At 44.6% G+C, this 11,815-nt stretch overlaps 2 protein-coding genes across 6 annotated transcripts in view; one reads left to right on the plus strand and one right to left on the minus strand.

Annotated features, from left to right (window-relative positions):
- POLR3A (RNA polymerase III subunit A) overlaps window positions 1-3,058 on the minus strand; it is a 51,716-nt gene extending 48,658 nt beyond the window's left edge. Inside the window, exons 1-2 of the mRNA XM_047073028.1 lie at window positions 2,932-3,058; window positions 231-366 (exon numbers count right to left, since the gene is read on the minus strand). Coding sequence (XP_046928984.1) covers window positions 231-366; window positions 2,932-2,975 — 180 coding nt within the window. The 5' untranslated portion in view covers window positions 2,976-3,058. The remainder of the gene's footprint in view (window positions 1-230; window positions 367-2,931) is intronic.
- A 2,177-nt stretch (window positions 3,059-5,235) lies between these two features.
- RPS24 (ribosomal protein S24) lies at window positions 5,236-11,477 on the plus strand. Of its 5 annotated transcripts, XM_047073030.1 has the most exons (8): window positions 5,236-5,254; window positions 6,731-6,796; window positions 6,887-7,096; window positions 8,007-8,117; window positions 8,243-8,245; window positions 8,765-8,782; window positions 10,986-11,007; window positions 11,395-11,477. In XM_047073030.1, exons 1-6 carry the CDS (start codon window positions 5,252-5,254, stop codon window positions 8,768-8,770), a joined length of 399 nt encoding a protein of 132 aa, XP_046928986.1. In that variant the 5' UTR covers window positions 5,236-5,251; the 3' UTR covers window positions 8,771-8,782; window positions 10,986-11,007; window positions 11,395-11,477. The 5 variants fall into 5 exon arrangements, with proteins under 5 accessions (XP_046928986.1, XP_046928987.1, XP_046928988.1 ...); XM_047073031.1 differs by lacking the exon at window positions 8,765-8,782; XM_047073032.1 differs by lacking the exon at window positions 8,243-8,245.
- Window positions 11,478-11,815: the final 338 nt, after the last annotated feature.

Below are 11,815 nucleotides of genomic sequence, written 5' to 3' on the forward strand. Positions count from 1 at the left end.
CTTTGGAAAAAAGCACACGCAATCGCTAATGGAGACCACTGCACAGGAAAGAGGGACCAGGTGACTCTGAGTCAAAATCGCTTGGGAAAGTGCAGTGTATTCAAATCCTCCAGACCGAGGTCTGGAGGCCCTGAGATGTGCAGGGGGAACAAGGGAAATGGAGAGAAGCTCTTGCTTCTTCCAATCTGGCAAGTCAAAACGCACAGAAGCGGGAAGGGTTGGGACCTTACCATCCTATGGTCAAGCACCCCATACAGCAAGGGGGCGTGGTTGTTGTCCTGGCTATACAGGTTCTTACTCACAACCTGGATGTGTGCCTGCTGGCGCATCTCCTCAGGTGACTTCATTCCAAAACAGATGTGGCTTCTGGAATAAAAAGAGACGGGAGTTGGGGTGCCTGCCTGGCTCAGTCGGTAGGGCACCAAGACTCTTGATCTTGGGATCGCAAGTGGAAATCCAATGTAATGCATAGAGCTTACTTAATTAATAACGAGAGAGGGGAGAAATTACATCAAAACCGCTTACCAAAAGCGGCTATTGCACAGTGAGCCAGCACAACCAACCTTATCCTTCCAACTGTCTGTAGGCTCGCTGTGCTATTATTAAATATAGTTCAAATCTCTCCCATTTTTCCTTGGTAAGCATCCCTTCGTCCTACTGAAATAATTTCCATTCTTACTATCAAGTGAATGATTGCTTGCTGCTAAATTCTAGGAGAATGTTCTTATTTTACTGCTCTGCAGTGCTGGATGTTAACTCCCTCTCCCCCTTATCTTGAAATATTTTCTTCTCACGGCCTTGGTGACACTACATACTCTTTGAATGCCTTGGCCCATGCCACCTGTTCCTTCTTAAGTCTCTTTTGTAGTTGTTTTTTCTACTACCATCCCTTAAGTATGATCTCTCCTCACCTAGGGATGCAACACAACTCCTTTTTATTCTACACATCCCTCTTGAGTGACTGTGTCACTGGAGTACCTGTTAATGTCTGTCTAATCTCCTATAGACCAGCTACTACTACTCGGCTGGAGACGGTAATAGACACCTCTTCTGCATAGCTGTACAGGCACCTCAAACTCGACACATCTAAAACAGAACCCAGAACTTTCTTTCCCAAATCTTTTCCTTCAACCATCTGACCAACAAACCGGGGATTTACGATGTGCCAAGCTGAAGATCCATATTAGAGGACACAGACAAGGACCCTGCCAACATGGCACTCACGGTTCAGGGTGGGCAAGAGAGACAAGCAAATACAGACACAAAAGTGAATAGATGCAGAGATTGAAAATGATATGAAGTGGTAGACAGAGTCTAAGAAAACTATGTTATGGGGTCAGAAAGCCTCTGTAAAGTTGACATTTAAACTGAATTCTGAGTAAGAGGGAGACAGCCGTAAAACCAGACAGAGGTCTGGCATTTTTAGTAGAGAACAACTAGGGCAAAGGTCCCAGAGCCAGCACAAGCGTGGCATTCGAGAACCAAATGAACCAAGCCAGTATGATGTAGCACAGAAAACTAACGGTACAGGACGAGATCAGTGAGGTGTACAGGGCTCAGGTCAGGTTGGGCTTGGGAAATCTGGTAGAGAATTTAAATGTCAGTGCAAAAGAAAGCTGTTAGAAGGTTTTAAATGGAAGTCTCAGATACCTAATTTGCATCTTAACAGAGTCTGCCAGCCTGCTTTGTGAGAACAGATTACATCTGAATATGGATGGGGTTTGGGGTGGGCATGAGGGGCCAGGGAAATTTGGATTCTTCCAAGTAAGATACTTGTTCCCCTTGAATGGCAACCATCCACACAGCTGCCCAAGCAAGAAATTCTGTTTCAATCTCATTTCTCCCTTCCCTCATCCCTAACACTCCTGTCAATTTTATATCCTAAACTCCTCTAAAATCCACTTCTTTCCAATGACTCTACCACCCTCATGCAGACCATCATTACCCCTGCCTGGACCCCCTGCAGTGGCCTCCAAGGTCTCTCTCTTACTCTGTTCCCCAAGAATCAAAAGATCTTCCAGAAGAAGCACTCTTATCAAGACACCTCCCTGCTTAACACGCTTCAAAGGTTCCTTACTGCCTGCCAGATGACTCTGGAACACAGCTTCAGATCCCCCATGTCCTTCTCATCACCCCTTTCTCCCTCCAGTGCGCTCCTTATCTGGTCGGCGTTTTTCTGCTTTCTCATTACATACTCTCCGAACCCCTATACCTACGCTTGTACTTGCCAAGGTTCACTGGTCTACCTTCCTCGACTAGACTAGGCAGTAAGGTCTTATTCACGCCCCATCCCTAAAGCCTATGGCTGGGTCTAGCACACCATACCTTCCTCAGTGAGCATCTGCTGCAACAGCAACTGGTTCATTTTCCCACTGGAAGCATTAAGGAGAGGTCGTGGCCTGATAACTAAGCTCTGAAGGAGTAGACCCAGAAGCGCAGCCTTATTTTTGAGACTGCCACCCACAGCCCAGTGGTATAGCTTTCTAGCTGGTGACTCCAACCTTTTGGTCAGCAAATGTTGCCTCCGTGTTAGGTGCTTTGCGGTAATACCAGAATTAGACACACTCCCCGGCCCAGATTGCTCCCCCACGCTGCAGTGGCAGAAGATTCGCTGAAACAAAGGGGTCATCGTTTGACCTCGAGAGGACTCGTGCTTAGGCCCAAGGCTCACGTCCCATCCCACCTACTCCTCCCAAAGCCCAGGGGCCACCCCCGGCCTGCAGTCCCCCGAGTGCTGGAATGCCCTCTTCCTGACCAATTTCTTTGACCTACCTTGATTACTTCTGAGCTTTGCCCACCACCTTCCGCTGATTCCCGGCCCTCCCCTTCCAATTGACCCTCATCTCCGACTCTTTGACACCCAGGACCCCTGACGTCGCGCCCCTCTGCCCCTAATTTCTCCGTCCTTTGGCCATTCTTGCCCCTCCTTACATTTTCTTGGCCACATCTGTCTCTCGGAACTGCTCCTTCACCATGGTGACGGCTGCCGGGGCACCCTCCTCGAGACCGGGGGAGCTAGATTAGAGAAACGTAGCTCCCTGCACCTCCCGGCCGTGCTTCTTGCCTCGTTACTAACACAGCAGCGGCATCCTCTCGGCCACCGTAGAGCGCCCCACGTGGTCGCTTCCTCTTCCGCTACTCGCCGGCGCGTCTGTCAGTCAAGAGAGGCTTCGGATACGCCGCTTTTCGCCTTCTCCCTGCACTGCCATCTTGCGGCGCCTCTTTGAAACTGCACCAGGGCCTGTGCTGTATCTTCCAAAAGCCCATTTCCGGTCCATTTCTCCAGGTCTTCTGACACCTGCAGAGATACTGCAACGCTTTGCCTCAGGACTTTCAGGCAGTCAGGGAGACAAAAACTGCATAAAGAGGAAAATCGTCGTCATCGTCACCAACAACATCTTAATTAAGATCCTCTAATTTTTTAAGTAAAGGTGGAGGCTTAAAATGAACCTGCCCAGGGTACAGAGGTACCAACTGGACGACCACGGAAAGAAATAAACAGGTCAGAAAACACGGCCATGCGTGCACCTTCAGTTTACAAAGTTACTTTGAAAAAGAAATGAATTAAACATGTTATTGATTACAAAAACAGAAGCTGTAAATCTGTGAAAAGTTAGTCATGATGAGCTAGGGATACAAGATGAGGGGACACTGCGAAGTGAAAATCATTAATGTATACAGGAGATAAATTGCTTACCCAGTCTGTGACAACCTGTGGGAGGTGATCCTAGTGTGATATCTAAGCACATGAGACTACCAAGGAAACTATACTACCATAGGATTCAGTGCTACAGAGCCAAAAATGTCTTTACTATTTGTGGGGAACTCTAAACCGAATCTAATGAAGTGGTTTAACACCTTTGAATTGTAAGAAGGTACGTTAGACTCCATGGATTCTTACTAGCAAAACACAAATGCAACAGACGAAAAGCAAAGCAAATCAGATTTTACTTTACTTATTGTGGACAATACTATACTAACAAGACCATACTAACAAGATTTGATGAGTGATTTTGTCATAGAGAGGTTAAGAGCAAACGTTCTGGAACCACAGTGCCTCCGTGGGTACTACCACCTAAAAGTTGTGTAACTTTGGGAACGCTATTTAGCCTCATTGGGTCTTAGTTTCCCCATTTTATAAAAGGGGTCAGCAATAGGTACCCTACTTCTTAGTTGGTCAAACGGCAAAATGAAGGTGAAAGTAATTAGAATGTAACAGGCACATAACAATCACTCGGTGAATATTAACTATTATTATTCTAAAAAATATAGGAGGGGCGCCTGGGTGGCTCAGTCGGTTGAGCGTCCGACTTCGGCTCAGGTCACGATATCGCGGTCCGCGAGTTCGAGCCCCCCATCGGGCTCTGGGCTGATGGCTCAGAGCCTGGAGCTTGCTTCCGATTCTGTGTCTCCCTCTCTCTCTGCCCCTCCCCCGTTCATGCTGTGTCTCTCTCTGTCTCAAAAATAAATAAACGTTAAAAAAAATTTTTTTTTTAAATATAGGAAAGTTGTCCTCAAAGCCTGCACTGTGGTTTTCTCGTTCATTCTAACCTTCAGAAAGTTCTTTCCTAATGCCTCTTTGAACATGTACATATATTCTTTATTTTTGCATGACCATTTTACTTTAAACAACTAAACGAATTTATGGATCAAACAGCTTTTTTTTGTTGTTGTTGATAAGGACTAAGATTTTCAGAAAAAGCAAATTAATTAATGAGTTTTTTGTTTTTAATTTACAAAATCAGGAAAATCTCAGAAAAACAATACGTAGCAATCAACGAAAATAGTTTTATATATTTGACATAACAAAGGTTTTGAGTCAGGATTTCTGCAGTTTTCCTCGCTATAAAATGAGGAGGCTGGTTGACAGTATCTCCTAAGATGTCTTGCATCTTTATGAACCTCTAACTCGCAATGAGACAATTTAAACTGTAATTCGGCTTATCGGAACTTTAAGGAAGCGCAGTTCAAGACAGTAAATTGAGCTGAAAGGGAACCCACGCTGGCGTAAATCCGTCGGCCCAAATTGTTCCGCCTCTGGATTGGCCAGTCCAAAATCCCGGGGGTGTGGACGAAGATCCTTGGCTCACCTTAAGCCTTTTTCAATCCGGCATTGGCGCGGCCGCCCTCACGGTTCGGGCCACGCCCACACGCCGGCGCCTCCTGGGGTCCTTCCGAGCGCATTGATATGATTGGCCCGCGGTTAGTGGTTCTCTTTTCCTCCCTGGCTGCCTAAAGCTCGACCGCCATCATGGTGAGTTTCCTTAGACCCGTGCAGTCATCCGTCGCGTATCTGAGCCATCCTTCGTCTCTGGGTCCTGCCTTTTGCGTTATGGCCATCTGAAGCCCCGTCGCTCTTCTTTGGCTGTGTCTGACGGAGGCTGGTTGCCTAGAGACCCGGAGCCGTCGGCGGGGAGTCCGGGCTGCGCTGCCGGACCCGGACACGCCAGGTTTCAGGGGCCAGGGCCTGGGGACTGCGCGAGCGTCTCCTGCGTTTGTCGCCTTCGTGGAGCTTAGTGGATTGGGCTGGGTGGGGTGAGACTCATTTCACCGGGGGTCTCGGTTTGCGATAGGCGGTTTGCAAGTGATGGCAGCTCTAGAGGTGAAGCGGGTACTGGCGGTGCCCGGGCGAGTTGTGGCGAGTGAAGCCGATTCCACGTGTAAGCTAAAATATTGTCAGCCGGATGGAACTTCTTGCACACTGGGGAAACCGAGGCCCTGGACATGGAAGCCTGCAAAGAGTGTGGATTAAGTCATGACTAGTCAGCTCTGTCTTAAAGGTTCAGCACCCATTTCTAAGTCGACCTCCTCTGCAACCCCTCCTTCCCCCCGATCTTCTGAAGAGTTGGGTACTATTGAAGTGAACTTACTTTGGTGTGGCTTTTCAAACTGAAATTGAAACGTAGCAACCAATTGTTGCCTCTCCCTTCTCTCCTCTTTTTGTAAAAATTTTTTCCTGGTGGAAACATGCCGAATGCCCACGTTTCCTTGGTGGTCACTTGTGTAAGAGCTGTTGGGCCATTTAGAAGGGGGTAGGATTTCTTGTGGGCCATTCAAGACGGGTAGTTGACATGCAGAGTGCAGTGTTTGTGTCAGATTTGTGCAGGATGTTAGGAACGTAGTTGAGACTATAACCTTTGTTAAAGTGGAAGTAGTTTTAGTTCAGAGAATGGGTTTTTGGGTGAGGGTGATTTTGGGGTTTGTTTACACTTAAGGGTACAGTCTGCAAAATCTGGAGACATTTTTTCTTATCGCAACTGGGGAGTTGGGGGTGCTACTGGCCTCTAGTGGTTAGAGGCCATGGGTGCTCCTAAACAGCTTAAAATAGGACAAACCTCACAGAATTAGGACCAAAATGAGGTGTTGAGTTAGAGAAACTGCCCCAGAGTGATTCCCGTAGCAAAGAGAAGTAAGTTTCCAGAAAGCTGTTGAGTGGGTTTTCTTGGTACTGAGTTTACGTGTGTTAGAGGTGTCCTAGAAGGTAGGCACTTGGGATTTGTTTTTCTTTTCATGGAAGCATTCCCACCACTAGTTCCTGTGGTTCTTGAACATTTGAAATGTGGCTCCTGCAGCTGCGGGATTCGGAATTGCATCTTAAATGTCATTTGATATTTAGAAATTATTCACATGTGGCTGGTGGCTACTCCTTGGCAGTTCCAGAGCTTGGAAAATTACAGCGGGATCAAGAAAAGGTTGAGTGGTGTCATTAACTAGTGTGTAATATTTTCAGAATGACACAGTAACTATCCGGACCAGGAAGTTCATGACCAACCGACTACTTCAGCGGAAACAGATGGTAAGGAAGGACACATCACAGTTTGGTTGTTTTGCTTCAAAAAAATGCATTTCGTAATGATAAATGCTAAAATTTGTTATTTCTTTTAAGGTCATCGATGTTCTTCACCCCGGAAAGGCAACAGTACCTAAGACAGAAATTCGGGAAAAACTAGCCAAAATGTACAAGACCACACCAGATGTCATCTTTGTATTTGGATTCAGAACCCATTTTGGAGGTGGCAAGACAACTGGCTTTGGCATGATTTATGATTCCTTGGATTATGCAAAGAAAAATGAACCCAAACATAGACTTGCACGAGTAGGTGTTCTCATTTGTTCAACAGTTACTGAAGACTGAATTTCAACAGCATTGTGCTGTGGGTGCAGTGGAATGAGCAAGAGCAAGCAGTCTGGGGAAGGACAAGCTACAGATCTAAACACTAATGGGGTTAAGAGAGAAGGTTCTTCGACAGATGTAGATAAGAAAGAGTGTAGGGTGTCAGTAATGGAGTCTACAGCTTTTGAAGAGATGGCATTGGAGCTGTGTTTAGAAGGGCAAGTAATAATTGTGAGGATAGGAGCTGGAAATAGGGGGATGAGTTTGAAAGGTTGGCACCAAATTGAGATCCTTGATATTAAAGTCTGAGTTTGGATTTGGTTCTCACAGGTAGCCAGGAACCATGAAAGGTTTTTGATCATTTTGTGGGTGCCAAGCACTACAGCGAACTACAGCAGTGAGCCGGAGAAGCTCCCTTAGATTCTCGGTCGTAAACTAGTACGCAGACGGTTACTTTCAAGTACTTCTGTTTCTCTTTCTCCTTCTCTGCCATCAGATAAGTAGAACACAGGTGAGGGAAAACATGATGTGGTAGATAGATGCTGCACTCTTTGATTGGGTGGTCTGGGAGGCCTTGCTGAGCAGGTGACGTTGAAGCTGAGGTCCATGTGAAGGTTGGTTGGAAACAGTCTTCAGGCAGCAGGAACGGCAGAGTGACGTGGGGCGTTGAGAGCACATCTGGTTCCTGTGCCATTGATTTGTACATATACGTGTCCCTTAATTTGATGACCAAGTACTAGCACAAGCAAGTATTTTTAAATGTGCTTGAAGAAGTATTGATTTTGGGAAGCTGCATTTCTTGAGCTGTCTGGCTTGGTCATGGTCCTTACCAGATTAGTTAATGCTGAGTTGATGTTGCCAGTCACTTAAGAGGTACTCCTTTCTCCTTCAGCATGGCCTGTATGAGAAGAAAAAGACGTCGAGAAAACAGCGGAAGGAACGCAAGAACCGAATGAAGAAAGTCAGGGGAACTGCAAAAGCTAATGTTGGTGCTGGCAAAAAGGTATTGTTTATCAAGGAGAATACAGAAATGTCAGTTGCAGGTCTTTAGTTTCTAGAAAGGAGGGATTTGTTTTCTTAATAACCTTTTTTAATGTTTTTTCTTTTCCCACTTCTTCTGGATTACAGAAGGTAACGTGTTTTGAGACGCTACACGATGTAGTATCTTAACACCTCACTAGAGTAGCTTTGCCCACCCTTTGTCAGCTCACAGATTAGCACAACACGGGCCACATCGGTTCAGTCATCTTGGTGGGCATCTTGCAAGCCCTATCAGGAAAAGTTTCCCATTTTACTGCTAATTGGTTTAGACTGTTAATGGGGAAGTATGTCTGGTTCCCGGAGATTAAATTTATTTGCTTAAAACGGATAACTGGTTTAAGAAGCTGTTGAATCAATGTGGCCCATGTTCTCCTGGCATGCTGGAGAGGCAGCTGAGAGATCTCAATTGCTTTCCTCTCCAGTTAGCCAAGACTGAAGTGATTTTAATGATAAGCAGCTTTTTACCAGCTTTGCTAGCTAACTGTAAATAATAGTTGAATGGAATTAAGGTGCTGGGTTGTTAAATTAACAAATAATCAAGTGTTCTGTGAACTTTTTTTTTTTTTTTTTGCCTTTTCCCTCTACTTTCTTGGATTTCTTGTTCATCAGAAATGAAGTGTCTAGCAGGTACTGAGATTGTGAGCACGGTGTGGGGATGCATCACCTTCACGGAATTTGCTTTGATGCTTTGCATGTTGGCTTTTGGACAACAAGAGTTTTCTGTAGTATGGTGTTTTATAATTGAAATGCTATGTTTTAAAATGGTAGATTATGAGCAAAGGAGAAAAACTTTTAATCTCGTTTATTTTGGAAACTCAAAAATGCATGTTATGTTGCGAAGTGACCTGGTGGAGGAAGGTGGGTACTCTACCAAGTAGGCACCTTTTAATTTGTACTGGGAAATGCTGTGCCCCAGTTACATACCCAGGAAATGGCTTTGGTTGATACAGGGCTTGGGAAGGGTTCTCTCATTTTTTTTGTCAACAGTCTTTCCCTTAGGGACCCTGGGACTGGTTGATTTCATTGGCAGCTCTAGTCTAGGAAATCTGGCAAAGCATCTGTCCAGGAAGCATTTGCTCAATAGAATGGCCTTGTACCATTCTATTGCTTTTTCTTTTCTTTTTTGTTTTTTTTTTAAGTTTTTAAAGTTTATTTATTTTGAGAGAGCACAAGGGAGGGAAGGGTGGAGAGAGAGGCAGAGGGAATCCCAGACAGGCTCCATACTGTCAATGCGGGGCTGTATGTCATGATGGTGCGATCATGACCTAAGCTGAGATCAAGAGTTGGAGGCTTAACCCGAGTGAGCCACCCAGGAGTCCGTACATTGCTTTTTATTGACCTCCGATTTTCCATCTGCTGTCCATTTTTCTTTTAATTGAAAAAATTCCAAGGTAATTGTACATTCACACCAAGGTTTTCGACAAATATTTTTTCTATAACTATCTGGTCACAGTAGTTCACTACCCCGTGTTAACCATTTTTGTGCATTTGAGCAGCCCCAATCCATAGCATGTGAAGTGGGCTAAGACTGGGTTGGAGGGTAGTAGGGTTTTGAAACACTGTAGTCACTGTCCCTTTGTGCTTCCTCTAGCGATGACTCCCTGCCAGGCAGTGAATGTGTTATGCCTGCCCACCTCTCTAATCACATTGTCTTCCCAGCCGTGGAGTTCTAGTAATGGATGAACTGCCAGAGGAACTACTTGCTGCTTAGAACTGCTCCCTGTTTGTGAGGCTTATACCTGTCAACGGAAGTCCCAGAGGTTGCAAAAAGATTCAGTCACTGGACTGATCTAGACCAAAGGACATTTAACCCGTTCTTGTCTTCATTCAGCCTTTGAGACCTGTGTGTTAGTGCTTGACGGTGACGTGTGTGGAGGGGCTACCTCTGTGGACCTGAGCATCACTGTCCCTACTTCAGGTTGCACTGGTGCCTTTCACTAGCATAGCTCTGAAAACCTGGCTGGGAGATGAATGCGTAAATATGCACGTGTATTTGACTCAAAATGGCCAGGCATACTGATGTTAACTTTTGTTTTTGTTTGGATGTTGAAATTGGTATTTGCTCTTAGCTTTTGGGTACGATAGTTTTTGTTTTTTTTTTTTTAACATTTCATTTATTTTTGAGAGAGAGGGGCAGAGGGTGAGCAGCAGGCTCCGAGCCTTCAGCATAGAGCCCAACGAGAGGCTTGAACTCACAGACTGGGAGATCACGATAGAGTTGTTTTAAATGAAGGAATAAATAGTCTCGCTTTTGAAGAGCATTTGAAGCCTTTTCATCGACTGAGTTTTGCCTTTTTAAAAACTAACTTGTACTGCTTTCGGTGGCTGTGAACAGTGACGTTTAAAGTATTGAACTGAGACAGGTTTTAGGCTTGCTTGATCATTTAGAGTTCTCTCTGAGTCTAAATTAATTTAGATTCTTGTGTGGGATGCTTCCCAGGTCTGTTGATGGTGCTTGTGTGCCCAGCATGATGTTGCTGAGCAGAGCAGGAAGGATAAGGGTCAGGCATGTGTACCTCATGTATATGTAGGCGGTGGCAGCTTGGGTTGGCACTGCCGTTGGCATGATCTCTTCATTGTGAAGTCCTCATGCCACTTTGTTTACGTAAGAACGGTAGTAATCATGCGAGGTATTCTCAGAATGGGGGGGAATAAAATCAGTGAGTGTCTGAAGAATGTTTGGTATACAATTACAAAGAAAACCGTCATTTTTAAGGTGTCTGATTGCATGCATGTAAATGCAGATTATTTTGGAGTTTGAAAAGGGACTATTAATGAAATGTTTCTTTTCCTTCTTCCCTCCTTTCTCCCTTCCCTGCCACTGATTCAGTGAGCTGGAGATTGGACAACAGGTATAATTTAAGCTTTTCATGTAGATCATTAGACTTGTTTACTGATAATGGTAATTTAAAACTATAGAGCATGTGAAATGGTTTTGGAAGTCCACTTACAAATTCTCTCAAGAACTGTAGACTTTTAAATACTGATAACTACATGGTTTTGTTTTTAAAACCTAGTAGTATTTAACTGCTTTTTTATTTCATTTCTGACTTGAATGTTTGCAAGTTTTATTTCTTGATGCTTCCCTTGTTTTATCACAAAGTTAATATTCTAGGTTACTAATACTTTTTCTGCATGAGCGTGATTAAGTTTGGAGTTTGTTGAAGGGTTTGAACTTTAATTTTCAGGTTTTTAAAGGTGGTTAACTAACTAAATTTTTCTTTTTCTTTGTTCCACAGAAGGAGTAAAGATGCTTCAGGGACTATCTGGCGTTTGTGCAGATTTTTCATGAGAGGATTAATAAACTAAGAACTTTTATGTGTCTGGTTGTTTGAAACATTTGATGTTTACTGGAAGTGTTATGATAATTTGCTGTTAGAGCGGATTTAGATTGCTGCCCGGATTCACATGTTCACATAAGCTTTCAGTGAAAACTTGGCATGACTGTTGTTCCTTTCCGTGGCACAAAGGTGTTGGGTGTACAGTCTCAGCAAAGCAGGAGCATATAGGTAGGGCCAGTCTGTTTTGCCTCATGTGAATACTTGCCATCAGTCTAGTTGGTCAGTCTCTGAAAAAGACACTTGAAATCTGAATTCCTTTTTGGTCTTCCTAGAACCTGACTTTATTCTTAATTAACTGAAAAATTTGCTGGCCTCGACA

This window comes from Lynx rufus, unplaced genomic scaffold (assembly GCF_022079265.1).
Source record: "Lynx rufus isolate CCGP_SWC_20201006 ecotype Redwood Valley unplaced genomic scaffold, mLynRuf1.p SCAF_11, whole genome shotgun sequence".
Taxonomy (NCBI): Eukaryota; Metazoa; Chordata; class Mammalia; order Carnivora; family Felidae; genus Lynx; species Lynx rufus.